This window comes from Puccinia triticina, chromosome 4A (genome assembly GCF_026914185.1).
Source record: "Puccinia triticina chromosome 4A, complete sequence".
In the NCBI taxonomy this organism is placed as follows: domain Eukaryota; kingdom Fungi; phylum Basidiomycota; class Pucciniomycetes; order Pucciniales; family Pucciniaceae; genus Puccinia; species Puccinia triticina.
In genome coordinates this window covers 434415-460101 of record NC_070561.1, presented here as the reverse complement: position 1 = coordinate 460101, position 25687 = coordinate 434415, and the positions used below count along the sequence as shown (strand labels likewise).

The window sequence follows — 25687 nt, the reverse complement described above, 5'->3', positions numbered from 1 at the left end:
AAATCCAAAAATGTATCTTCAGAGCAATGGAATATCCTTCAGGATTCCTTTGACCTTCAAAATAGATTCCTTCAATCTGTTTTGGAGTTTAGGCCTCAAAAAGATAGGTGAGGGTGCACATCAGTGTCAGAGTACAGCAGATGAGATGCTGCTAGCCAAGTGGCATAAGGGAGAAACAGGCTTTGCTGCAATGCAACGTAAGCCACATGTTTCATTCCCCCAAGACAAAGCCTCAGACACTGATTACAGCAATTTCCTTCCATCTCACACAGATGAAACAAGCAATGTGGCTCCGAGGGCGCAGACCAAGACCGTGAAGCATAACGACGCTACAGCATCCACAAGTTCCAACAGAGCAACCCAAGTGCCAGCCTCGTGAGTGCTTAAAGACTGGCTCTCAGCAGGGAAATTGATCCTCAGACTAACAGTTGATTTTGCCTCACCAGCTCTATAGCCTCCAGAATATCTCATTCTCTCAATAGCCTAGCAACTTGGATCAGTCCCAAGACAAAAGAGTAAGCCCTTATCACAGATCATGTGATGTCAGCTTGAGCAGTTAGAACTAATAGGATATCACAAATAGCCTTGAGAGGAACACCGTGAATCTCTCCCAAGATCCCAAACACAATTAAGCAAGCGTGCGGAAGAGATCAGGTAATTAAGTCACCTTAGACAAACATGTCCCCATCAGCAGCTTGACTAATGACTGCATTGACTTGTTTGGCAATCAGACTCTTATTCTCTCTCAGCCAATTCCTTCTATACCATCTCTCCTATCTCCAGATTCATTCTTCTCCTCTCAGTCTCTTAGACATCTCAGACAGCACGGCTATTTCACCTTCTCTTAGGTAAATACCTAACTCATTCCTATCTCTTAGATCATTGATCAACATTTCATTGTACATAGTTTTATTTCATTCTAAATTTGAAATATTATCTTAGTTTTCCAAAACTTTACAGATTTGCAGTCTCAAATGCTCAAACAACCTCCATTCCAGCAACTAGGAGCAGGATTGAAAATGCCAACAGCTACTTGCCAGGGATCCCTTCCACCAATCAGCATCTCGAATCCAGGCACTGCCGTTGCTTTGAAATCCAAGAAGTAAGAGAAGGAAATAATTGTGATCCCAACTTTCAATGGAAGCAACTATGCCAACTGGCAGAATGCTATGAGTGCGTACATGGAATACAAGAAACTCTGGCCAGTTGTTGAGAAAAGCACAGAAGACTCAAGCAATGAAAAGATCAAAGAGCAAAAGTTGGAAGCGTGGTTGATTCTGAACTCAAAGATTGTCCCAGAAATCCTAACCAGCTTAACCAGTACCTGCGGTTGGGATCCCCACAAAATCTGGACCCAACTCAAAACCAATTATGCAACAGCTACGATCTACGGTGTAAGACTCAAAAGTGGTTGTGAAACCCTTTTGCTGAATGGAGAAGGGGATGATGAAGGTGCAAACTCTGCCCTTCTATACTATCAGATAACAAGACCCACCAAGCTAAGCTTGGCAAGTTTTAATCAAGTGATAGGTCTGGCCTAGTTCCAGATGAAGTTGTTTGATGACAGGTATGTGAAAGATGAGAGAGTTTATGAGGAGTGGAAAGGGTGAAAGTTGACTTGATGTTTCCGGTGGGGGTTGAACACAGGTCCTCAAGAGGGTGATATAAGAAGTTGAGAAGAGTGTCTGGACTGAGCAGGGTATATGTCTCAGTTGGGAGTTGAACCAGGAAACGGGTGACTTGTGACAGGTATGTGATATGTCAATCAAGAGAGATGAGAGTGAGTTCAGTGGTTATTGCAGATGAAAGGGATTATATGGTATGTTATATGATATAAAGTATAAGGATAAAGATAATGGCTGATGGGTGATGTCTGTATGACTGGTGGATACTGAACTGAGGGAAAGAGCTCCTTATATAGACAAATGTGAGGGATTTTAGCTACAAGGGGGACCCTGGATGAGGGATTTTAGCTGGTGGGCTGTGTACAAGTGGTGTCAGAAGATACTAAATACAGGCAAAAAGTGGGGTGAGAAATGAAAGATGATGTCATACTAATGCAAGGAGTGCATAAACAAAGCGTGGAAATGTCAAATACAGGGGTACCTCATGCAAGGGGTGCATGAGTGGTGTCAGACTAATGCAAGGAGTGCAGAAATGGGGTCAGAAGAGTGCATGCAGCTGCAAGGGGTGTATAAATGAAGCGGGGACATGTCAAATACAGAAGAAATGGGTGTTGAGGGGGACCAGGTGGACTGAAACTCAGAGGGCTACCGGGATCACGAGGGGCTTGACCGTGAAATATAAGGATAGATTTCAGTGGGGAAAAGCTAGAGAGTGAGAGGCCAGTAAAGGAGTACATCTGGGCTACTTAGTAGAAGCATAACTAACTATAAGCATACAAGGAGTACATACGGGCTACTTAATCTTAACATCCCCCCTTGCTGATAACTAAGTTATATTTTCAGTATCATAACAGTAATAAAAATTTGGAAATTGTTTCTCTACAAGTTTGAATAGACTAGTAAAGATAAAATTCCCGTTCAGTAGGCTGGTGATAAGCGTACTAAGAAAAAAAAATAGGGTGATAGTTAATTGAGGATCAGTTACTCGTAGATTACGTTGACTTCGTTTTCATCGTCGTAAGAACCTGATTCATAACCGCCCAGCTTGACGGCGATGGCGGCGCCAGCTTTTGTTTTTCCAAAGTTCTTTGGTTTCAGACACTCGTTGGAACGATGTCCACGTTTGCCGCAGTTTGAGCAGGCGACACGTTTGTTATAGGCGGCAGAGGCAGAGGCTAGATCGGTGGTCCTGTTGCCGTTTAAGCTGACTTTGTGGGCTTCCATAGCTCTGATGACGTTGTCGAGGGACATTTCCGTTGCTGTGTAGACGATGCCATCCCGAACGTTCGACCAAGAAGAGTCGAGTCCTCCAACGAGACGATTGGTTGGGAGTTCTTCAACCGTCAAGAGATCGTCGGCAGCTACCCAAACATGACCGATCCACAGAGCAATAGGCTCATTCGGGTCGTGACAAGCGTTCCAAAACGCTTCGTGGAGACGCATACGCCGGGCCCTAGTGTTTTTCTTGTAGGCGTTGACAATGGTTGAGAAAAGCCGAGAGGCCGGTTTAACCTTGCAATATTGTTGGGAAAGCAGGTCGGACAGGGTTAGCCGGATTGTATGACAGGCTAGATCCAAGAGTGAATCCCAATCGGAGGCTATCTATTTTGGGTTGTAGCCTTTGGTGAAGTCGGCCGAACGGATTGCCGAGGTGTCCTGTTTAGTATCTTCTTTAGGACGAGGTAGAGTGCCTTTGACGATGTTGAGCGTGTTCTGCATACCCAGGACACCTTCGAGTCAATCGCGCCATCGAGGAAAAACGGACTCCGTGCGGTCCAGAGTTTTGGCTAAGAAATTCTTCCATTCCAAATGGTGGAAAACAGGATCTCATCCTCCATTTGGAATGGAAGAATCACTGGAGCTGGCTGTGGTCAGCTCTGGCACGTTCAGTCCAAATTCCAGCTCACACAGCTCCACCAAGCCAGCAGAATTCCAGCTCACCCATATCCTGCCACACCAATAATCCAGCTCATGCAGCTCCCTTCATACCCAAAAAACCAGCTCACCCAGCTCCACTGGCAGCCCAAATTCCAGCTAACCCAGCTCCACTGGCACCCAAAATTCCAGCTCACCCAGCTCCCCTCCAGACACAAAATCCAGCTCACCCAGCTCCAGCTCACCCAGATCCTGCCACACCAATAATCCAGCTCATGCAGCTCCCTTCAAAACCAGCTCACCCAGCTCCACTGGCAGCCAAAATTCCAGCTCACCCAGCTCCACTGGCACCCAAAATTCCAGCTCACCCAGCTCCACTGGCACCCAAAATTCCAGCTCACCCAGCTCCACTGGCACCTAAATTGCTCCTCATGCAGCTTCCCTTGTCACCCAAAAACCAGCTCACCCAGCTCCACTGGCACCCAAAATTCCAGCTCACCCAGCTCCCCTCAGGACACAAAATCCAGCTCACCCAGCACCCCTCAGCACACAGAATTCCAGCTCATGCAGCTCCCTTTGTAGCCAGAAAATTCAGCCCACCCAGCTCCACTGGCACCTAAATTCCTGCTCATACAGCTACCCTCATCACCCAAAATCCAGCTCATACATCTCCCTCTGCACCCAAAAATCCAGCTCACCCAGCTCTCCTCAGCACCCAAAATTTCAGCTCACCCAGCTCTGCTCTTCTCAACACACAAAATTCAGCTCACCCAGCTCTACTAGGGCACCCAAAGTAAAAGCTGAACTAGTTCCACTCTTCAAAAATTCTCAGCTGACCTAGCAGCACCTGTCACACATTTGCAGCTCACACAGCGGTGAACAGAGCGAATTCAATTAGCCCTGGAAATAGCCTGTTTTTGATACACTCAACACACAATGTAAAATTTTTGGGTTGAAATAACTTCATAAAAAAAGTGGATATTGAATTTTACAAAGTGTTATTTACAAGGTACAAGGCAGTAAAGAATTCTGGGGGGTATGTGTAATTTTAAAATTTCTGTTCTAGATTCCCACCTTTCAATATGAAAACAACCTTGTAAAAATATACCTGAAGTCTTCCATGTGGAATTTTACTTGGTGTTTTTTTTACAAAGTGCCACCTTGTAAAAAATGCACCTTGCAAAATTGCATATTTGCAGACAAAACCTGAATTTTACAAGGCCAATTTGGAGGAAGCAGTACACCATGCAAAATATACCTTGTAAAAATCAATAAAAATGGCAACCAGGTTTGAAATTACTAGCTGTTGTGTAAATTTCACAATAATGGTCATTGTACCTGGTAAAATTCACTTTGTAAAATTCACCCACAGCATAAAAAAACTACTTGGGACGTAATTACCATATGACAACCTGCAATATTGTATCAAATTGTTCAGCAATTTTTGGACACAGCATTATAAATGGTAATGTTAGTGGAGAATGAGGAAAAGTTTGGGTTGGATGAGTCATAATTTATCAAGTATGAGTCCAAAAAAAAACTTGCCCACATGCACCAGGAAAAAAAAGTAGTCACTTGATGGCAAGTGACATGACACAGCTTTGTTTTCAGCTCCAACACTGCTCCAATGCTGCTCCTCTCCACCAGCACATCTGGGGCTCACATGATAGGTGTCAGGATCAAAGCACTCAATGTGAAAAAACCAGATGATGCTCAGCTTTGGCCCTGGCCCAGCTGATACTCAGCTTTTACCCTGGCTCAGCTGATACTCAGCTTTTACCCTGGCTCAGCTGATACTCAGCTTTTACCCTGGCTCAGCTGATACTCAGCTTTTACCCTGGCTCAGCTGATACTCAGCTTTTACCCTGGCTCAGCTGATACTCAGCTTTTACCCTGGCTCAGCTGATAATCAGCTTTTACCCTGGCTCAGCTGATACTCAGCTTTTACCCTGGCTCAGCTGATACTCAGCTTTTACCCTGGCTCAGCTGATACTCAGCTTTTACCCTGGCTCAGCTGATACTCAGCTTTTACCCTGGCTCAGCTGATACTCAGCTTTTACCCTGGCTCAGCTGATACTCAGCTTTTACCCTGGCTCAGCTGATACTCAGCTTTTACCCTGGCTCAGCTGATACTCAGCTTTTACCCTGGCTCAGCTGATACTCAGCTTTTACCCTGGCTCAGCTGATACTCAGCTTTTACCCTGGCTCAGCTGATACTCAGCTTTTACCCTGGCTCAGCTGATACTCAGCTTTTACCCTGGCTCAGCTGATACTCAGCTTTTACCCTGGCTCAGCTGATGCTCAGTTTTTCCCCTGGCCCAGCTGATGCTCAGATTTGGAACTGGCCACCTGATGATCATTTTTGGCCCTGGCACAGCTGATGCTCAGCCTTGTCCATGGCTCAGCTGATGCTCAGCTTTGGCCCTAGCCTAGCTGATTTTCAGCTCTGGTCCTGTCCAAGCTGATTCCCATCTTTTTACCTGGCCTGGCTCAGCTGATACTCAGCAAGCTGAGCATCAGCTGGCCAGCTAGCCCAGGACTGGGCCAAAGCTGAGAATCAGCTGGGACAGGACTAGGAGAAGGCTGAGCAAGGACTGGTACAAATCTGAGCATCAGCTGCGCCAGGACTAGTACAAAGCTGAGCATCACCTGGGCAAGGAATGGTCAAACGGCTTTATTCCAATTCTGAGAGTGAGCTGTGAGAAAAGGCTGAGTATGAGCTGGGCAGAAAAGCTGAGTATGAGCTGGGTGCCAAAGCTGAGTATCAGCTGGACAGAACTGAGGATCAGTTGGGCTCATCAAAAACTGAACAGGACCTCCTTGGTAAATTTTGGAAGTTGAGGAGATGGTTGGGAGATTGGGGTAGATAGTGGATAGTAATTGGATAGATGGTGGGTAGCTGGCTGGAGCTGGTGTAATGTCACTTGTCATCAACTGACTATTTTATTTTCCTGGTGATGATTCACAGTCCAAAATATGGTCTGTTGTGAAAGGTTGGTGATAGCCTGAGACATCCCCTCAAGTTGCATACTGACACGCAACCTGAGCCTGAGAAAGCCCACTCGGGAAAATCTACCAAGAACTAGCTCCAAACAGCATCCGAATCAGAGTCACCAACCTAGCTCCAAACAACATCTGAATCAGAGTCACCAACCAAGAGATATAATACTTCAGGTAGCTGATTTATGCTTAAATGACTTCTCCCTTTAGCTGATTTTGTAATTCAATCTCATTTTTTGAACAGTCATCATGGTTTCAACCCGATCAAACAGAGGCCAAGCTGGCCAACAACCCCAACAAAACCGAGGTGGGAGGGCCAGTTCTACTCGTGGTAGAGGAGGAGGACGACTCAATACCAGAGGTTGTGGTCGATCTCAATCAGATTCAACTCATGATGAGCAAAATCGACACCAAAGCTCACCTCAGCCAAGTTTGAACTTCGGAGCCTTATTGCTGGACAATTACAAGATGCAGTTGCCTTTGTGGTCGGAAAACCAACTTCTAAATGGTCTAGCCAAACAAACCAATCAATCCAATCGGATTTCAAACGAAGTTCAAGAAGCACTTAGATTCCATAAGAACAACTACACCAAGATCAAGCTCATGTTGGCTTTGGTTGATAATGTTTCTATCAAAACAATCAATTCCTGGTTGTGAGTCAATGGTTTGCTTTTCACAATTCCTCAAAACCCTTTTGTTCTGAAATCCTGAATATTTGTCAGAGGGGAAGATCGCCCTCCTAGGAAAAAATGCTGCTGGAACCGGTTTGTTGCATTCAGTATGGCCAGTGCAACTATTCCTGGTATGTAAGTTTTACAAAAATAGTTATCTTTTTTAAATTGACCAGTGGTCAATACTTAGTCCCCCATAAAGGATCGACTCTTGGATGGGATAAACAAAATGGAGACCTTGGAATTGCTTGGAAATCATTATCTCTAGAAGAAAAGGAGGTTTTTGACTCACGAGTATTTAGATTCTTTTCCAAACTACCCATTCCCTATGAAGGAGAAGACGAAGATGATGAAGAAGAAGACAACACTATCAAGGAACTTATCTCCCCTGAAGAAGAAGCAATTTATCAGCCCCTGTACGAAAAACTTGTCAACCACAAAAAGGTCCAGTTGTTGCTCAAAACAAAACACACCCCTGATGCCCAATCAACAGTTGAGAAACAAGCTATGAATCATATTACTCAAATCAATTCTGAGGTAAGCAATCCAATTCCGTATCTTTTTTTACCAACCATTCACAAGTTGAACTTATTTTTCCAATGTTCAGCTTTATACGATATCAAATCTTTATAATTTAACTTACTACTTAATGGCAGCTACCCGATTTCCTGGTAGGGGTAGTTTCTGTAAAGAACTTTCCAATGATCCTGTATGGCTTGGTTTTGCAGAAGATAAGTGGACCTCAAAAGACATATTTGAATCCTATAGTCAAGGTCGATCCATTCAAGAGATTCTCGAAGGACTTCAACCTCCAAAAAAAAGGCCAAGACTATTGCAGGCCAAACGATCCGATGCGATACGAACTAAGTTAAGGGAAAAATTGAATATGTTGCTCCGTGTGTAATAGAACACTATTCCTGCCTGATTATTCCTTTATTTATTTTTGGAGGCTAATTGACATTTGAATTCACATAACAGGATCAGTTGTCAATCTTCCCAACACAACATTTCCAAAGAAACCAGATCCGGAGGCCATCCTTCTTGCCAGGTTCCCGCATTTAAGAATAGTTCAATCTGAAGAATCTACCCTTACTAGTGATAATTTGAAAATTGGCTTAGATTCAATGATCACCGATGTTAGAGAATTGTGGTTAAGTGACATTGATAGTGGTGCCTTCCAAATTGTTCATGCAGTCACTATTCCAAACACCCGATGAATATCCCATTTTTCAAACACTTCTCAAATTGTTGAACATTGTTTTGTTGTAGTAGAACTTAAACAATTTACCCTGAAAAGTTTGACTTCTATTACCTGCCCCTAGTGGTCTCATGAAAACAAGATCCCATCTCTTTGGTGAAAAGTTTGACCAAACTGGTTTTTCAACTCTCCAAGTTCAATCATCAGTTGATCCAAATATATCAAGGGTGCAACCACTGTGCTGCACTTTGTGCAGCACAGTGGTTTTGGCATCTGCTTTGCTGCACAGAAAGTAGCTGCCCCACTAGCTGGACTGCTTTAGAATTAGGGACCTCTACTTTCAGCAGTGAACTACCACTGTTTGGCCTGCTGGCATAGCGTTCCCCTGCTGTGCTGGCAACAGTGGGTCAGGCGCAGCACAAATGCGTCATTTTTTAGTGTAGCATTAGCGCAATCCTGTGCATCTGTGCTAATGCTACGCAAATTTGCACCCTGTGTGCGTAGCTTTAGCCCAGATGCGCGTAAATTAGCTAACACTAAGCTGTGCTAATTTTTAGTGTAGCATTCACAAAATTGCGCGCATTAATACTACGCAAATGCGCACAGGGTGCAAATTTGCGTAGCGTTAGCGCAGATGAGCGCAAATTTGCTAACACTAAGCATGCAGGAGATGAGCGCAAATTTGCTCACACTAAGCATGCAGGGCAAAAATGTGAGTGCGCTACAGCGCTTTTTGTGTCAAAAAAAGGCCTTTTCTTCACTAAAAGCACCTTAGAGCAACATGGCGCAGCGTAGCAGCTGTAGCAGGCGCTAAAGGCCTTTTCTTCACTAAAAGCACCTTAGAGCATCATAGCGTAGCTTAGTGGCTGTAGCATAGCCCTTTTATTGGCTGTAGCATAGCCCTTATTCTAAACAAAAATTGGTGCTAAATTCAGCCCAGTGCAGTGGCGCTACCAGCTTGCTAACACTATTCAAAAAAGGCTGGCGCATTTTGCTGCTTGTCTGCGCAGTTTTCTGACTGAGTTTTTCAATCAATTTGCCTAATATGAACCCAAAAAAGCCTGAAAAAGTCAAACAACTGCTTGGATAAGACTGCATTCATGTGAAAAAGTGAACAACTACCAATTTTATTTGAAACATGGAACATAGGAAACATGGCACAAGGTTAAGATTTGATTAACTAATTGGGCAACTTATTCTTCTGCTTCATTTCTTTGTGTTCCTGACGAACTAGATACTTTTGATCTGACCAGATCTTTTCAACTTTTGTGCCATCATAGACCGGATAAATGGGGAGCCAGTAAGATGATGCACTAAGTTTCTGTAGTTGAAAAACACTGGCAATCAGTTCAGATCAACCATCCACATGATTTATCATCATTGTACATGATTTCCAGTTCGATAGGCTTCATGCCTAGCTATTGCAGCAAAGGACGAAGCTCGACTCCAGAAAGCCACTGAAAATTGTCTTGGTTTTTCCTCGTGCTCTTCAAACCCAAACTTTCCAACGCCATGCCAGAGTATCTTCATAGGACCATGAAACGAGTAGCCAGAGCCCCCAAAATAGGCTACACCCAACGAGGGAAGGATAAATTCCCCACCTTTGTGATTCCCAAAGAAGAAAACCGAATCAAATAAAAACGAGTTGTTGAAATTGCAGTGGGTTTGGACCTGCAAATTGACGCTTATTGTTTGGGCTGAAACATTTTGACACCATGAGCTTTTCAATTGTTTTTTTGGTTGGTTTCGCAATGGAGGAAACACTCACAGGCAACAATTGGATTTAACTCTCTAGACAAATCGGCCTTGAGATGCTCACTTCCCCACTTTTGAAGATACCTGACTCCTTTTTCAGCAACTTCACTGGCCTGCGATAAGAACCCCTTGTTGATCCAAAGGGACAAGATTGCGTAGTAAGCCATATTGTTTTTCAGAAATATACCAGAGTCCAATACTTCGTGGCGGGGGTCTTTTCAGAGCGGATTTGGAAGAGCAGGGGGGGTTTTCTCTTTCCAAATCGGATCGATGCCTTGCAGTTGAGATACTACTATTTTTTTATTGTAATGTTTGATTTTCAGATCCGAAACACCTTTGTAGTTTTTCTGAAAAGTGAAATCAAGTGATCAACAAATATTCTTCTATCTGTTGTGAAAATTCAACTCACAGCACCTTCCCCGTACCCGTAAGTTTGAAACAATACTGAAGCAGCTTTGGCGTCTTCTTCAAGCCCCTTTGCAATCCGTTTGGTTCCTTTGTTGCTCTCGTTCAGTGGGTAAGGTGTTGTGGGCCATGATTTCTGAACGTATGGTTGTTCGGTTCTCTTGTGGCAGTTGGTATTGAGCTTATTAGTTTGCACAAAATGTTCAAGACCTTCCTTTGCAAGTTTCTGTACACCAGATATCAAAATTATGCATTTAAAAGGCTTTGCAGTACTATATATTTGCTTGACTAACCTCTGCTGATGGATGAACACTTAGCAAATTCTCCTCCAGTCGTGGGACCCCAACTCCGCAACACCTTCTGCTTTCATCCAACAGAATCACCATTTTCTGGGTATCAAGAAGTCAACATTGACCCTCAAGAGAAATGGCATGCTTCAAAACATCAGCGTGAGTTGGAAATCTGAGGCAGAAAGGTTTGGGGATTGGATCGTCTGAAGGTGGATGGGTTTTATATTTAAGAATCGTTTTTTCAACCTGTAAAACCGCATCCTGGTATTGCTTATGCAGCATAACTTGGGGTGGTGAAGTTTCATTAAAGGCCTCTTTGATCATGGTAATGATCTCTTGGATGTGAATCCCTGGAAACTCCTGCATTAAAAAAACTGCAAGCAGGTCATAATAAACATGCTTTACTACAGCTTCTTTTCGAAGTTTCATCAACCTCTTGAACATCCTCTCTTCCATGGCAAACGTGTTGGAGTACGAAGACCCCTTAGCATCCCCTTCTGGTGCCTTTGTGGGCAGATGCTGCAACCTGTAATTATAAAGACAAGAAAGGTCAGTATCCAGCTGGAATCACCCAGTTGTTCCCAATTGGAATGGTGGCAGCATATTCCGCACAACCACCAGGGTCCAAGAAAGCATTGGCTTTAGAATAGATTGGTTGCAGCATATTCCGCATGACAACCCAATTCTACTGTGCAACAACTTGAGGGTGTGGAGAGGGGGCCTGTCTGAATCCTATGCAGGTAATATGGGAACAACTTACTTGGCTTTTTTGTTCGGCATTGTAGAGGGAATAGGTAGGTTTGTTGGGCCCTGGACGCTTACTAGTTGTCTGCAAGACTCGGTGGAGCGTCAGAAAGCAGGGAGCAGGCCCCTTTGCAGCGATGGAGCTGCAAAGGGGCATAAGAGAACTTTCTTGAATCTACTGACCTCGTGGACCAGTCGGCCGGGTGCTTGTGGCTTGGAGGCAGTCTACAAGACTCGGTGGGGCGTCGTAGAACAGTCTGAACAGTCTGAACGTGTCGGCGGGCTGCTCGGGCTTGGAGGGAGGCTATAACACTTGGCTGGTCGTCAGAAAGCAGGGAACAGGCCCCTTTGCATCGATGGAGCTGCAAAGGGGCATAAGAGAACTTGACTCGATCTACTGACCTCGTCGACCAGTCGGCGGGGTGCTTGTGGCTTGGAGTCAGTCTATAAGACTCGGCGGGGCGTCGGAGAACAGTCTGAACCTGTCGGCGGGCTGCTCGGGCTTGGAGGGAGGCTATAAGACTTGGCCGGTTGTCAGAAAGCAGGGAACAGGCCCCTTTGCATCGATGGAGCTGCAAATTAGGGGCATAAGAGAACTTGACTTGATCTACTGACCTCGTCGACCAGTCGGCAGGGTGGTTGAGGCTTGGAGTCAGTCTACAAGACTCGGCGGGGCGTCGGAGAACAGTCTGAACCTGTCGGCTGGCTGCTCGGGCTTGGAGGGAGGCTATAAGACTTGGCCGGTTGTCAGAAAGCAGGGAACAGGCCCCTTTGCAGCGATGGAGCCATGGAGCTGCAAAGGGGCATCCGAGGATCTTAATCAAACTACTTACTTTGATATGTTTGATTTGTGGGCCCAAGCGAAGCGATTTCTGGTTGTCTGTGTCAGGTTTGGAAACAGTTCTTTGAGAAAAACAGTGCTGCTCTCGACACAGAAAGCAGCAATCAACCTTAATTCTCACTGTCTCCGCACTGCTTTGTGTGCTTTAATTCTTTGTCATCTCTCTATACTCTAGCTTGTGTTCTGCCCCATTAGTACTTTCTTCACCCATCTTATCCACCACTGCTTCCTTAGCAGCACACTCACTCTTTGTCCAATAATCCTTACTTGAATCTACCCTTGCTCTTAGGTAAGAGGAACAACTTGTCCCTGATTCTCATTTCTCCATTTATGGTCCTTAGTCTAATCAGAAATAAAACTCTTGGTTCTTCTGAATCTCACAGTCTGGACTGGTTGGCAGGGTATGAAAGGCTTGGCTGCTAGTCAGAGAGCAGGGAACAGGTCCTTTTCAGTGACTTATCTTGCTGTGGAAGCTTGTGGAGGTGTGGGAACTTGGGCTTCAAAGCAACAATGGGCCTTTAATTTACAGTTATTGGTAAAGTAAAGATTTAGTAGATGTTTTTGGCTCAATACTATAACAGATAGCACTCCAATAAATACATAATTTTTCTTTACTATAACACATATTTGATTTTTTTAATTTTTTTTATAGAGGTACGGTATCAGTTAAAGTAATTTGTCTTGTTTTGTTGATGGGAGCTTGCAAAAGGCTCTTTATAACCACAAAAATGCATTTGTACCTAGTTTTGCCTGTTTTTATTTCAATAAGCAGGGGTAAAAGTACATTTAAACTGGCTTTTACCCCTGGTTATTGAAATAACTAGGGTTTAAACATGTTTAATAGGGCTCTCTACTATATCAGCCCATTGGAAAAAAATCCTTTACTACAACCAGTAAAGTACCAGAGATGATAAAAACATCTATACTCTACTGGAAGGGCCTGGTTATAGTAAAGTATAGTAAAGGCCCACTGTTGTTCAAAGTGGTCTCAGTTTCAGGATGCACACTGGTGATTGGTTTCAAACGTACATACACCAAGCATACAACTTGGGCACATAAATTCTAACCTTCCAAGTTGCAGCCAGCAGGGGACCTTGCCTATGCATTCTTTTCTTGTTTAATTTTCCCACTGGTGTTGCTCAGATTTGATGAACAAACCAACTTAACCAACAACTACATGTATTTGTATTCAACTAAGATAGTAATCAGATTCTGACTGAGGATTGGACTGTATACTATCTTAGTTGGAGGAACATTCCAATGCAGAAGTAAAATACAAGTGGTCCATGTGTTTTGGCTGCATCCATTAGGTGCTGATCAATTTTTCAAAAATTGTTTAAGAGTTGATACTGTTTCCTCTTCAACATTTATACCCAGTTCTTTTGGGGTTTTTAAATCAAAAATAAATGAGGGAAGGAAAAAATAGGAATCTGGTTTGTGTTTATTACTGGAGAAATTAAAGGTGTTCAAAGTTAAAATCATAAATTTTTCATATGTTCAAAGTTGAACTCATAAAATTAACATTTGTTTTTGTGTGGTGTGTGTGCTTTATTGATGCAAGCCAACTTTAAACAACCCAAGGCATAAGTAAATAGATGTGGGAGTTCATTGAATGGTATCCATCTGGAAGTGGTAAATGGATCCTACCCATTGGATGACCAGTCTTTTGCCAATTGATTCAACTTCTATATGATAGCTGTTAGGTGAATATATTTGAATGGATATGCACACTCTTGATCATTGGATTTCTTGTTAAAAATTTTAATTGACAGGAATTGTTTTATGACCCAGTAGTAGCTATATAAATGCCCTGGGCAGTACCAGTCAACAGTTCACTTAGGTATATTTTGACAACAAATTGGTAAAAGTAGGACAGCAAGATCTCTCAGGAATGTGAACAGAGCTGTTGAACCTGCAGCTAGTAATTCCCCTTTTTGTCAAACACTTTGTGGCTATAATTGTAGCTGAGATTGGACTACTATGTAATATTAGATTAGTGTAACAAGAAATGCTAGAATGAACAGCTACAACACCAAGGCAGTGTTTGGCAGGTTCATATTACGCAGTGTAAAAAGTTGACTTGCATAAAATCATAACACCATAAAATCATAAAATTCTGACCTGAAAAAAATATGTACCACCCAAACACTCAAATTACAGCAACATCTCTAGAATGGTACATATGAAATCATCACTTGATATATCTATGATTTTATGATTTTATGTATTAAAAATTTTATGATTTCAACTTTGAACACCTTAAATGAATCAAAAAAACCAACCTTACATATTTTTAAACCACATTTGTTTAGGATAAACTCCTAAAAGTAATCTTTCATTAAGCTTGACAGCTTACTACCAAATTATCAGGCCAAACAATTATGGTTTACATGTTGTAAAGGAAAATGCAACACTGCCAGACCCAGCCTAAATGTAGTGTAGTAAAACTTGAAAGCTTACTTCCAAATTATCAGGACTAACAATTAGGGGGGTTGCTGATAACTCTATTTATCTTCTAGAATATTCTTGCATTGACCTGAATGAGCAGCCATCAATCTTTAGCAAGGTTTGTAGACTGATTTCGAAATCAGGCTAACTTGAACCCCCCTATTATGTTTTACATGCTGTAAAGGAACATGCTGCAATTATGTATTGTGTGAGAACTACACTGCCAAATGCAGCATAACTGTAGTGGGGCATGTGAAGCCTTGCTCCGAGCCCCTTCGCTTTTCACTAAACAACAAAAAGTTGCATATCAATCAATTTATTGGCCTTTGTCGATTGATCGATCCCAACAATCCACCTACCAGGTTGGTGAGCCCCTTTTATTTTTACTAAAAGCCAAGTGTTTTTTTACTGTGGAAGATGAGATTGACCGATCTACATTAGGACACCGGTCAAAAAACTCATTAACTTGTCAGCAGCTTTGCTTTTCACTTTCACTACACATCAAGAACTTTGCTTGGCTGTTGAAGATGTGACTAACTGATATAATCGCCTTTGGTCATGTAGATTTATTTCAGAGCTGGATAAATTGACTGTATATAATTCGATCAGAGCGGTTAGCCAGTAAGCTATTCTTTGTCAAATATATAGTTTGCTGGTCTATTACTGTTAATTTCTGACCTTCCACAGTTTCCTGGAATAACCGGTGATTCACTATCTTGTCGAAATGAGAGGCTATGAAGGAAAAGGGGGGAAGAAGCCCAAGAAGAATAAACGGCCAAAGACCAGCAAAGGAGTTGCCCTTTCGGAAGAAATTGCTGAATCAAGCAGACGAATCGTTGAAACAGCTGGTCCTCTCCAACCCCCAAGAGCAGTACCATATCAGCAAACATTTGAACTTGATGACCAAAGCGACCTCCATATCAACCAACAACATAGACCACAATCAGATGATCCCCAGGTTGACCCAACAGCCCAGTATACCGAAAACCAGAATTATGCAAGGCAGAGGATTGCGGAAGAAGAAAACTGGGAAGAGGCTTATGATCAAATGTTCTCTTCGTTTTATCAGTGTTTGCTCAAGACGTCGACCTGGGGTGATAACCAAAAGTGGAACCATGACTGGAAGCCAACATGCAGCTGTGCAAAACCTCGTAAACAACCAGTGGTCCTTGTAGATCTCCTCAGTTGAGTATTAATTTCTACATTTTGATCTTATGGACTGAAAACTAGAGCTCGATGTTATAGTCCGCAAGCAATCAATAATCGACTTTTGTGCATGCCAAAGTGACCAAGTACGACTCATTCAGATGGGGTACATCGGAGCCTCACCAAAATTCCCAAGAACCGCTTTTTCAATTCGCCTTTTAAGATTCAACCACATAGTTTGGAAACATTCAGCAATACCCATTCTCCCCTTTGCGAAAGCAATTGATGAGTTCCTCAAAGCCGACAACCCACCCATCTGGGTCCCCAATCGGAAAGAAGGTTCAGACTCTGGCTTTAGTGTCAGTGATCATATTTTTCTACTTAATCAATAGAAGACCAACTGAGATCATCGTTTGAACCAGACTCGAGAGTGGAGGAGAACATTAACTTCAGCAATTGATGCTTACAGGGAAATGTTGAGGAGGGAGCGATTGTTGGCTGCCGAGATCATGAGCATGAAACCTATGGACCACATGGCTGAAATTTGTTCTAAATGCTACGGACCTCAAGTTTTTGGGAGCAGACCAGATGAGCCTGATTATATTGTTTGTATGGATGGTAATTTTCAGCACAGACTACACTTAGCAGCCAGTGTGGAGAATCCAGAACACCTCAAAACACCAAGTCTTTTTGTTGATCCTCAAACAGTATTGGAAATGGCGCTATCTATGAACCCTCATTCTATTAATAACAGTGTTGTGAGTCAATTAGGATCTCAAACTAATTGAAAAAGCTTTCTCATTAATTTCCTTGAGATTTAGGATCGGTGTTCTCAACAACACACTGCGGCGGATGATACCAGAAATGGAACCACTTGGAGAGAGTGTGACGAAACCGGTCTTTTTGGGATGGCTTGTCGCCATGACCAAATCATCAGTCTGATCAACATTGTTCAAAGCGGTGAGAAGTCAGTACATGGATTCTTCACTTTGTTAGATACTCCGAAATAACACACTCAACCTCAAATGACAGAGCATATTATCCGATGACCATGATTGATCATCTGATCAAAAATACCAAAGAAGAAACTGGTCAGCCAAAGAAATTGGCATTTCTTTACGATATTGGCTGCCACATTGAGAAGGGAATAATATCTGTATGTAATTTCACCTTAAAGTTTGTTTCTCTATCACCTGAAAATTGATGTAACAAATTATCAGAGGAATCAATTTGCAGAAGAGCGCGAGAAAAAACTTCTAAAATTTGGAACCAGTGTATTTCATGCCTATGCACATGAGTGGTCTTGCCAGCTCAGGTATAATCCGCGACTGAATGAGGGCTGGGGTATGTCAGATGGTGAGGGGATGGAGCGGTATTGGTCGGACATGTCACCGCTGATCAGTCAGCTACGATACTGCACTAAAAATCATTGACTTACAGCGTTGGATTTCCAATCCATCCATCACAATGATAATGGAAAGCTTTCTGCTAGTGGGTCACTTATGTCATCCAAACTGCTTCTTCTTGGTCTAATATTTTTTTTCTAGTCCAATTGCTTTTAGAGAGAGGTGAAACAGTGGAAAAATCAATGAAAGACTCACAGAGAATCTTGTATCAAATCAAACAAGAATATGGTCACACCACTACCTATTTGAGCGAACAATGGACTCGTCAGCGTGACATGCAACTTGCTGCCATGCAGAATGAAACCAAGCTTGAAATGAGGAAACAAGTTGAAGAGCTGGTACTGCTGGAAGACAAACTTCGTGAAGCACAGTGAGAATCATATGCAACTCCTTCCAATCAAAAAATGTTCAAAGAATTAATTTGTCTTTCTGTTTACAATCAGACAAGAGATGCTTGAACTTCGGCAAACCAGACGGAGAAATCGAACCTTGCTTCAGAGGGCGCAGATGGAACAAGCACCTGATACCCTTGTTTTCCTAGAAGGAGAAATAGATAAGATCATCGGAGATTTGGGCTCCGATTATTTCAGGAACTTGCCTGGTGCCTCAGGTAAGTGAAATGTTGGTATCCTTGAAAACAAGCAGATTTTCATTTTCTTGACTTCGTGTGCATAGATGAAGAAACCAAGTCCCTCATCAAGCTGAAAGTTAGCAAGTCCAAGCTTTATGAAGCCAAGGTTGGTATCATTGAGATGCAAAAAAGATGGGATCAGCGAGGATCAGGTATTTAATTGAAATGATTGCATCTTGAATCGCTCTTTCTCATTGTTTGCATATTGTTTTCAGGTACCAGGGTCCAAGAGAGATTCAGGAAACAAATGAATTCCAAAATGAAACTTTTTAAGAATAAATGGCTGTCTTATAACAACAGGTCGATCAAGTACAATACCAAATTTTCTCCGGATATCCAGTTGCCGACCCCAACATTTGAAGAAGTGAGATCATTTGAGGTGGACAATCCTTTCTGGAGTATCGGCTTGCTTGATCCTCCAAATGAGCCCTGGGCTGTTGATTCTAACATTCAAAACGGGATTCAGGCTTATCTTAATGTGATACACTGTTCTGATGAGTTGTGCCGAATATCGCGGGAGGTCCGACAGGCAGTCAAATGGTCAGTCAAACAGGCAAGAAGTTTGGAATCAGTCTACAAGGCATTGGAAACTGGTGGGTCATTATGTGAGATTTCGACGCAATTCACACCTTGTTCATCTTCTTTTTACTGTAATTTGTTGCAGAGATGAATGAAGAAACTACCCTCGGCCCACTTCAACAACATTTGGTGGAAGTCTACACCAATCATCGTATTCCAAAGCAAGTCTTACAGGCTGTAGTACATAATCTTGCTAAAAAGCAATGTGGACTATGGATTTCGTGGAATACTCATTGTGTTAAGCTGCTCAACTGGAGTAAGAAGTGGATCGATTCACTGCATCCTGATTTTGATCTGACCGAAGATTGGAATTCAGTCATCATTTGTTCTTGATCAATCTTGGAACAGCTAACAAGTTACCAATTGATAATTTTTGAGCCTGAATCAGAAGATGAAAATGAAGAAGGAAATGACCAACCAGAACTCAACCAGTTCCAACACCATGAAGATCAAATTGAAGAAGACATTTAGCTATACCTAATTCTTGTATCATGGATTCCAGAAACAAAAATCAAATCAATCTTTTTTTGAGTGAAAACTAGTTGGCTCTCCAAGAACTGGTCTTTTTTGTACAGTACACCTGCACCATTATCAAAACACCAGAATCCAAAACTTAGACCAAGAAATGTGGCAACTTAGTTATATTGTTATGATGGATGCTTTATCTGTGTGATTTGTGTAATTTAACTACCAACTTGATCCACCTTGATCCACCATAACCTGTTGGGTTACAAGCAACAGCTATTTAATTGGCATATGGTTATAATAACCATTTTTTTTTCAATGCTGTAGTGACACTAATTTATTGCTTGGATAACACAAAAATTAGGCATCAAGTGCAAGCAGTTTTCGCGCCCTGGAAAATGGTGTGTCATCTGGCGCACTGCATACCTGATAATGTAAAAAGGATAAAACAAGATACAATAAATGGTTGAATAACTTATTGCACTAAAAATAGCTTTCCTAGCGCAGCGCAAATACACTTTTTTTTAGCGTAGCAGTAGCGCAATCAGGCACATCGGCTATGCGCACAGGGAGCAAAGCTATATTAGCTTTTACGTTAGCGCAGATGGGCGCAATTGCGCTAACGCTAAGCACCCAGGGCGCAAAGCTGCGCTACAGCGTTTTTTGCGGCAAAAAAGCCTTTTCTTCCGCTAGAAGCGCCTTAGCGCAAAGTAGCGTAGTGTAGCTGCTGTAGCAGAGTGCTAACGCTAAACAAAAATTGGTGCGCTGTTAGCCGGCTGAAAATTAGCACAGCGTGCCGCGCTAAGGCTATTCAAAAAGGCCGGTGCTTTTTGCTGCTACAGTAAAATTTAGGGCTAAAATAGCGTAGTTTATCCTAGCAGCCTATGGTTGTTGTAATCTTAAGGCTGAAATAATGTTAGTTTAATGTTACAGTCTCACAGTAAAGAAGGTTTTGATACAAGCATGCCTGCACCCACACCCTTAAAAAAAGGGATTATTGCACAGCACACCTACCTTTAAACCAGCTAGATTAGAGATTGTGGAATTGCACCTGTTGTGGGTACCAGCCACATGCAACAGGTGCCAGAGGGTCCGGGTGCTGGTGTGGGTTTCTGGAATTCTAAGTAAAATCTGGTGGGTACTGTTGAGTTAGACTCAGGTTTCTGTTTTCTGTTTTCTTTTTCTGCTTTACAAATGTCTCTTTCTTTTCACACACATATCACAGATTGTATGTAGTGTACCTGAGGCAGCGGTTGTGGAAGGAAATTCTCCTCATCCTTCCACAACCTGGTCCGCTCCCCACACCGTATCCCCTGTCCTCAGGTATGTAGCTTTCTTTCCTTTCTCATCCTCTTTCTTTTTCTTCTCTTCCTCTCTCTTGTCTTCTCTCAGCTTCATGACTGGTGTAATGAATCTCATCCTTCCACGAGACTCTTCCGCTCCCCACACGGTGTCAGCTGTCCTCAGTCCCAGTCTTGCTCATCAGGTACAGTAATTAAACCACGGCCGCCAGAACCTGCCCACCTCTTTGGCCAGAAGGTGGTATTCCCTTCCAGTAGCAAAGGTTGTAAACCCAGGAAAACCAGGATGAACCCCTCCTGATTGCAGATGTTAGCCTCTGAGACCCAAAGGAAATCCTCCTGGTCAGAGAGGTTATATAAACTAGGTGTTTCAGCAGCCAGATTGAACTCGCCTGACTGGGGACATGGTTGTAACAGAGGTATTTTGCCTGTTTCTCCTGAGAGAAAGAGTAGAAAACGGGTTGCAGAAAGGACATAGGCATCCTGGCCTTTCTCCTGCAGATGGTGGGTCTGGGCATGGAAAAAATCTTCAAGTGGACATGTGCCATCTTTTGTTGGAAATCCACAAGTTCTCCTTCCCCTCTGAAAAACAAACCAAATTGATATCAGAATCACGCAGGAGTGGATCCAATATGGTGTCATCTCATGCACTCAAGATGATTCTTTCTTTGAATTTGGATTGCATGAAACAATCCTACAGTACTGGCCTTTGTAATTTTTCCTGCTGGCTTTTGGTTGTTTTCACTGTCCATTACTATGTGATAGTAAATATGCATAATCTACATAGTAAATATGCATACTATTCACATTATATACAACATGCAGGGTTTCTTGCCAAGGGCATGAGAGCCAAGAACTTCCAAAAAAGTCAGGTGTGCCCTGCACACCTTCTTTTTCAAAGGGTATGGGCGTGGGCTTGGGTGTGGGCTTGGGTGTGGGTTTGGGTTTGGGTGTGGGTGTGGGTGTGGGTGTGGGTGTGGAGGGTTTTTTTGCACACGTATATATCAACATGCAATCAAGTTGTGATCTCACCAAAGAACATGATCTGGAAGGTTGCAAGACCAATCTCATACAGTTGTACATATCCCCTTGATGACCAGTCTGTACCAGTCATCAAGAGGGTTGTATGTTCTTGAATGGCGGTCTGGTTTGGGGCAGGAATTCAAATTGCTCTTGTTAGTAGTGAGTACTCCATCAATTTTTTGATGCACAGGTGGAAGAGATTGGTCTGTAGAATTCTGCACCCCAAGATATATTGTGGTGTAGGAAGTTTGGTAGTGCAAATGGTAATTTTTGGTAGTGCCTAAACCAGCATTGTGGGTAGTTAAGTTACTTGACTTTCTCCACGAAATTTTGGTAACATAAATATCCTTTTTGCGCATTCATTGAATTCCTGTTATTAGTAAAAGATGATTTTTTAGTCTTGCACTTAACAAAACAGTCCTGATGCTGACATATGTTTAACATTATGGCTGCAGAAGAATTCACTTAGCCCTCTGCACTAACACAAGGGCTAAGTTGAGCTCATTTTTGCCTAGCATCTCACTGGTGATGAAAGGGAGATGGGGAGCCAGTTAATGTTAGCCCTGATGGGTCTGTGTGAGCTGGAGGTGTTTTGGTGGTGGAGGGGGAAATAAATGTGCTTTATTTTGGTACCAGTGGGGAATTTTGGGTGCCAGTGGGCTGGCTGAGCTGGATTTTAGTGTGCTGAGTTGAGCTGGGACAGAAAGAATTTGCAATGATGGGGGAGCTGGGTGAACTGGAATTGTTGGTGCAGGGGGAGCTGCATGGGCTGATTTTTTTGGTGCAACCAGAGATGAATGAGCTGGATTTTGGGTGAGCTGGATTTTTAGGTGCAGACAGGAGCTTGATGAGCTGGAATTTTAGGTGAGGAGGGGGCTGAAGGAGCTGAATTTTGGGTGCGAGGTGAGCTGCAGGAGCTGGATTTTAGGTGCCATTGGAGCTGGGTGAGCTGGGTTTTTGGGTGTGGGAAGGACTTTTGGGTTCAGAGGGAGCTGAATGAGCTGGATTTTGGGTGCTTGTGTGCAGAGGGAGGCTTGTGAGCAGGATTTCGGCTGCCGGGTATTGAGGGTAAAAACCTTGATTTCATTGCTTCCCCCCCGGACCTCCTCTTGACTCCCGCACACTCCAAATGTGGAGTTTGTCCACCCCACACTCCAACACCCCCCCTCAAACTCCACACCTCCAGATACAACCATAGAAAGATTTGAGAGAAAATGAAAAAAGAATTGGAAAACTGAGTGGGGATAATGAAGAGAACAAAGGAAGAAAAATTTGAAGGAAACTGAGTGGAGATAAAGACGGAGAGACAACAAGATTAAAGAAGAATCACAACTGAAGATACAACAAACACAATTTAAGGAAAGATTTTGGCCATTGATGTCGAGTGAAGATTTGCGCGCAGAGGTTTGGTAAAGAAATCAGCGATGTTGTCGGATGTGGAAACCCAGTGTAGTTTTATCCCATTTTCACGGACCGCGTCATTCACAAAAAAGAAGTTGCGTTCAAGGCTTTTCATCCTGCCCTTGGATGCGTTGTCGTCAGAAACCAAAACTGCCGCGCGGTTATCGCATTTGAGGATTATTTCTGGAGTTGAGTCGAGAGATCGAACAATGGGAATGAGAAACAACAAGAAGTCGACAGCCGAACCGATTGAGATGAATTCTGCAGCACATGTTGATGTTGCTACTAAAAAGATTTCAAACAACTGAAAATAATAATTTCTCCGTTTAACCATTTGTATTTACAAGCTAATAGTTAAAGATGAGAAATATAATAGGACAGAAGCTCTTACCTGAAAGCAACACTGGAGGGTGCTTGCTTAGGGCTCTTCTGTCCGGTTGCTTGAGTCTGGGTCTGATGGCGTTAAACGTGAGATCGGGGTCTGTCTGGACGTAAATACGATACTAGAGCCGATCTCTCCGTTAGCTCTTGATCTTACGCCACGCTGCGCTGTTCTGTGTCTTGTACTCACTGAGACAGAGACCAATCAGCGTAGCAGCTTGGTCTTATCCTGTCGGAACGGATGTTCTTGTTGTGAGTCTGTTTGTTGATTGCGCAACGTTCTGAGTCAGTTTTCTTCTGTCTCTTTGTTCTGTCTTAGCTGTGTTTCTTCTGCTTACCGGGCGCTTGGGCTTCCGATAGTCTTACGAGTAGGTCTTGTTTCTTTCTGGGTCCGAGTTGATCCGCAAGAGTTCTATGGCAGAAAGATAAGATCTAGTCAGCCTTATTTCTAAGTCTTCTATAATCTAGCTCTTGGAACATACAAGGTTGGTCTTTCTTGTTTATTTGGCTGGGCTTTGACCTGTGCGGTTCTTGCTGGTTGATCCGCGGCTGCGATCGTCACTACGATGTTCGTCAGCTTATGGTCTGGGGCTTTGTGCTGCGAAAGGGGCTTAATCAGCTTACCTTTCTTAGCTGCTGGGCTTGGTCTGGTTGCGAGCTTCCTTGCGGAATGCTGCGCGTCTGGGGTTAACCGCGCGAGCTTCCTTGCGGGTAGCACATGGCTTTTCGCACACGTGGACGACATCGTGATAATCAGTCGACGCCCGGAGGTCTTTAAAGTCGAGATGGAAAGGGAATTTGATATCAAATACCCTGGGGAGGCCGAGTTCCTTCTAGGAATGAATATTGAGCGCTTCGCCGACGGTCTCCAGATTAACCAAACGCAGTACATTGAAAGAAAGCTGGTTGAGTTCGGACTGGAGAACGAGCACCCCGCGAGCTGCCCCCTGAACCCTAGAGAACGGTTATCAAGAGCAACCGAGCAAGAAATGGTAGCCTTCAAGAAGCTTGAAATTAACTACCGTGGTCTAGTCGGCTCATTGAACTACCTGAGCATCCTCACGAGACCTGACATATCATTCGCAGTCAGCCAGTTATCTCAGTATCTCGAAAACCCAGGCATCAGGCAGTATCAGGCCGCCGTTCAGGTTTTTCGCTACCTGTCCGGAACTCGATATGTCGGTCTGACATTCAAGAAATCTGAAGGCGCCAACCTGAAGGCTTTCTCTGATGCGGACTGGGGCAACTGCCAGGACACTAGGCGCTCGACCACCGGCTTTGTTGTCACCCACGGCACACACTTACTCAACTGGAAAGCTAGCAAACAGCCAACTGTCTCGCTATCCACCGCGGAGGCAGAGTACAAGGCACTGTCGGACCTGGGCAGGGACCTAGCCTGGTTTGCCAGCCTCATCAAGGAGATTAACCTGCAGTCAACGGTCAAAGACATTGAGGTGGCGGTTGACAACAAAGGAGCGATCGACCTAGCGAATAGCGAAACGTCCCAAAACAGCTTCAGGACGAAGCACATGGATATACGTCTACACTTCGTTCGGGAGCTAATCCTAATGCACCTAATCAAGCTTCGGTACGTCAAGACCACCGCAAATGCCGCCGACTTTCTCACGAAGGCCCTCGGCAGGTCGGTAATCCGACGCTCTCTCGCCCAGATCGGGGTAATCCAAATCTCGGAAGTTGCTTCGAATCTCACTATATGGACCCAGACCCCCACCCGCAGCTACCCGCAAGGAAGCTCGCGCGGTTAACCCCAGACGCGCAGCATTCCGCAAGGAAGCTCGCAACCAGACCAAGCCCAGCAGCTAAGAAAGGTAAGCTGATTAAGCCCCTTTTGCAGCACAAAGCCCCAGACCATAAGCTGACGAACATCGTAGTGACGATCGCAGCCGCGGATCAACCAGCAAGAACCGCACAGGTCAAAGCCCAGCCAAATAAACAAGAAAGACCAACCTTGTATGTTCCAAGAGCTAGATTATAGAAGACTTAGAAATAAGGCTGACTAGATCTTATCTTTCTGCCATAGAACTCTTGCGGATCAACTCGGACCCAGAAAGAAACAAGACCTACTCGTAAGACTATCGGAAGCCCAAGCGCCCGGTAAGCAGAAGAAACACAGCTAAGACAGAACAAAGAGACAGAAGAAAACTGACTCAGAACGTTGCGCAATCAACAAACAGACTCACAACAAGAACATCCGTTCCGACAGGATAAGACCAAGCTGCTACGCTGATTGGTCTCTGTCTCAGTGAGTACAAGACACAGAACAGCGCAGCGTGGCGTAAGATCAAGAGCTAACGGAGAGATCGGCTCTAGTATCGTATTTACGTCCAGACAGACCCCGATCTCACGTTTAACGCCATCAGACCCAGACTCAAGCAACCGGACAGAAGAGCCCTAAGCAAGCACCCTCCAGTGTTACTTTCAGGTAAAAGCTTCTGTCCGTTGATATTCCCCCCCCCAGTTAGCATCTGACCAAGTAACTAG

The 25687-nt window shown here is 43.7% G+C and overlaps 2 protein-coding genes across 2 annotated transcripts; both read right to left on the bottom strand.

Annotated features, from left to right (window-relative positions):
- Positions 1–10342: 10342 nt before the first annotated feature.
- Positions 10343–11599, bottom strand: PtA15_4A37 (uncharacterized protein; the record flags this gene model as incomplete). Its single annotated transcript, XM_053168257.1, has 5 exons — positions 10343–10471; positions 10534–10665; positions 10823–10918; positions 11066–11345; positions 11580–11599. 5 exons carry the CDS (start codon positions 11597–11599, stop codon positions 10343–10345), a joined length of 657 nt encoding a protein of 218 aa, XP_053019144.1.
- A 147-nt stretch (positions 11600–11746) lies between these two features.
- On the bottom strand, positions 11747–15412 carry PtA15_4A36 (uncharacterized protein; the record flags this gene model as incomplete). Its single annotated transcript, XM_053168246.1, has 6 exons — positions 11747–11867; positions 11966–11995; positions 12046–12135; positions 12225–12290; positions 12397–12443; positions 15391–15412. Coding segments are annotated over 6 exons (376 nt in total), but the record flags the coding sequence as incomplete, so codon positions are not given.
- Positions 15413–25687: the final 10275 nt, after the last annotated feature.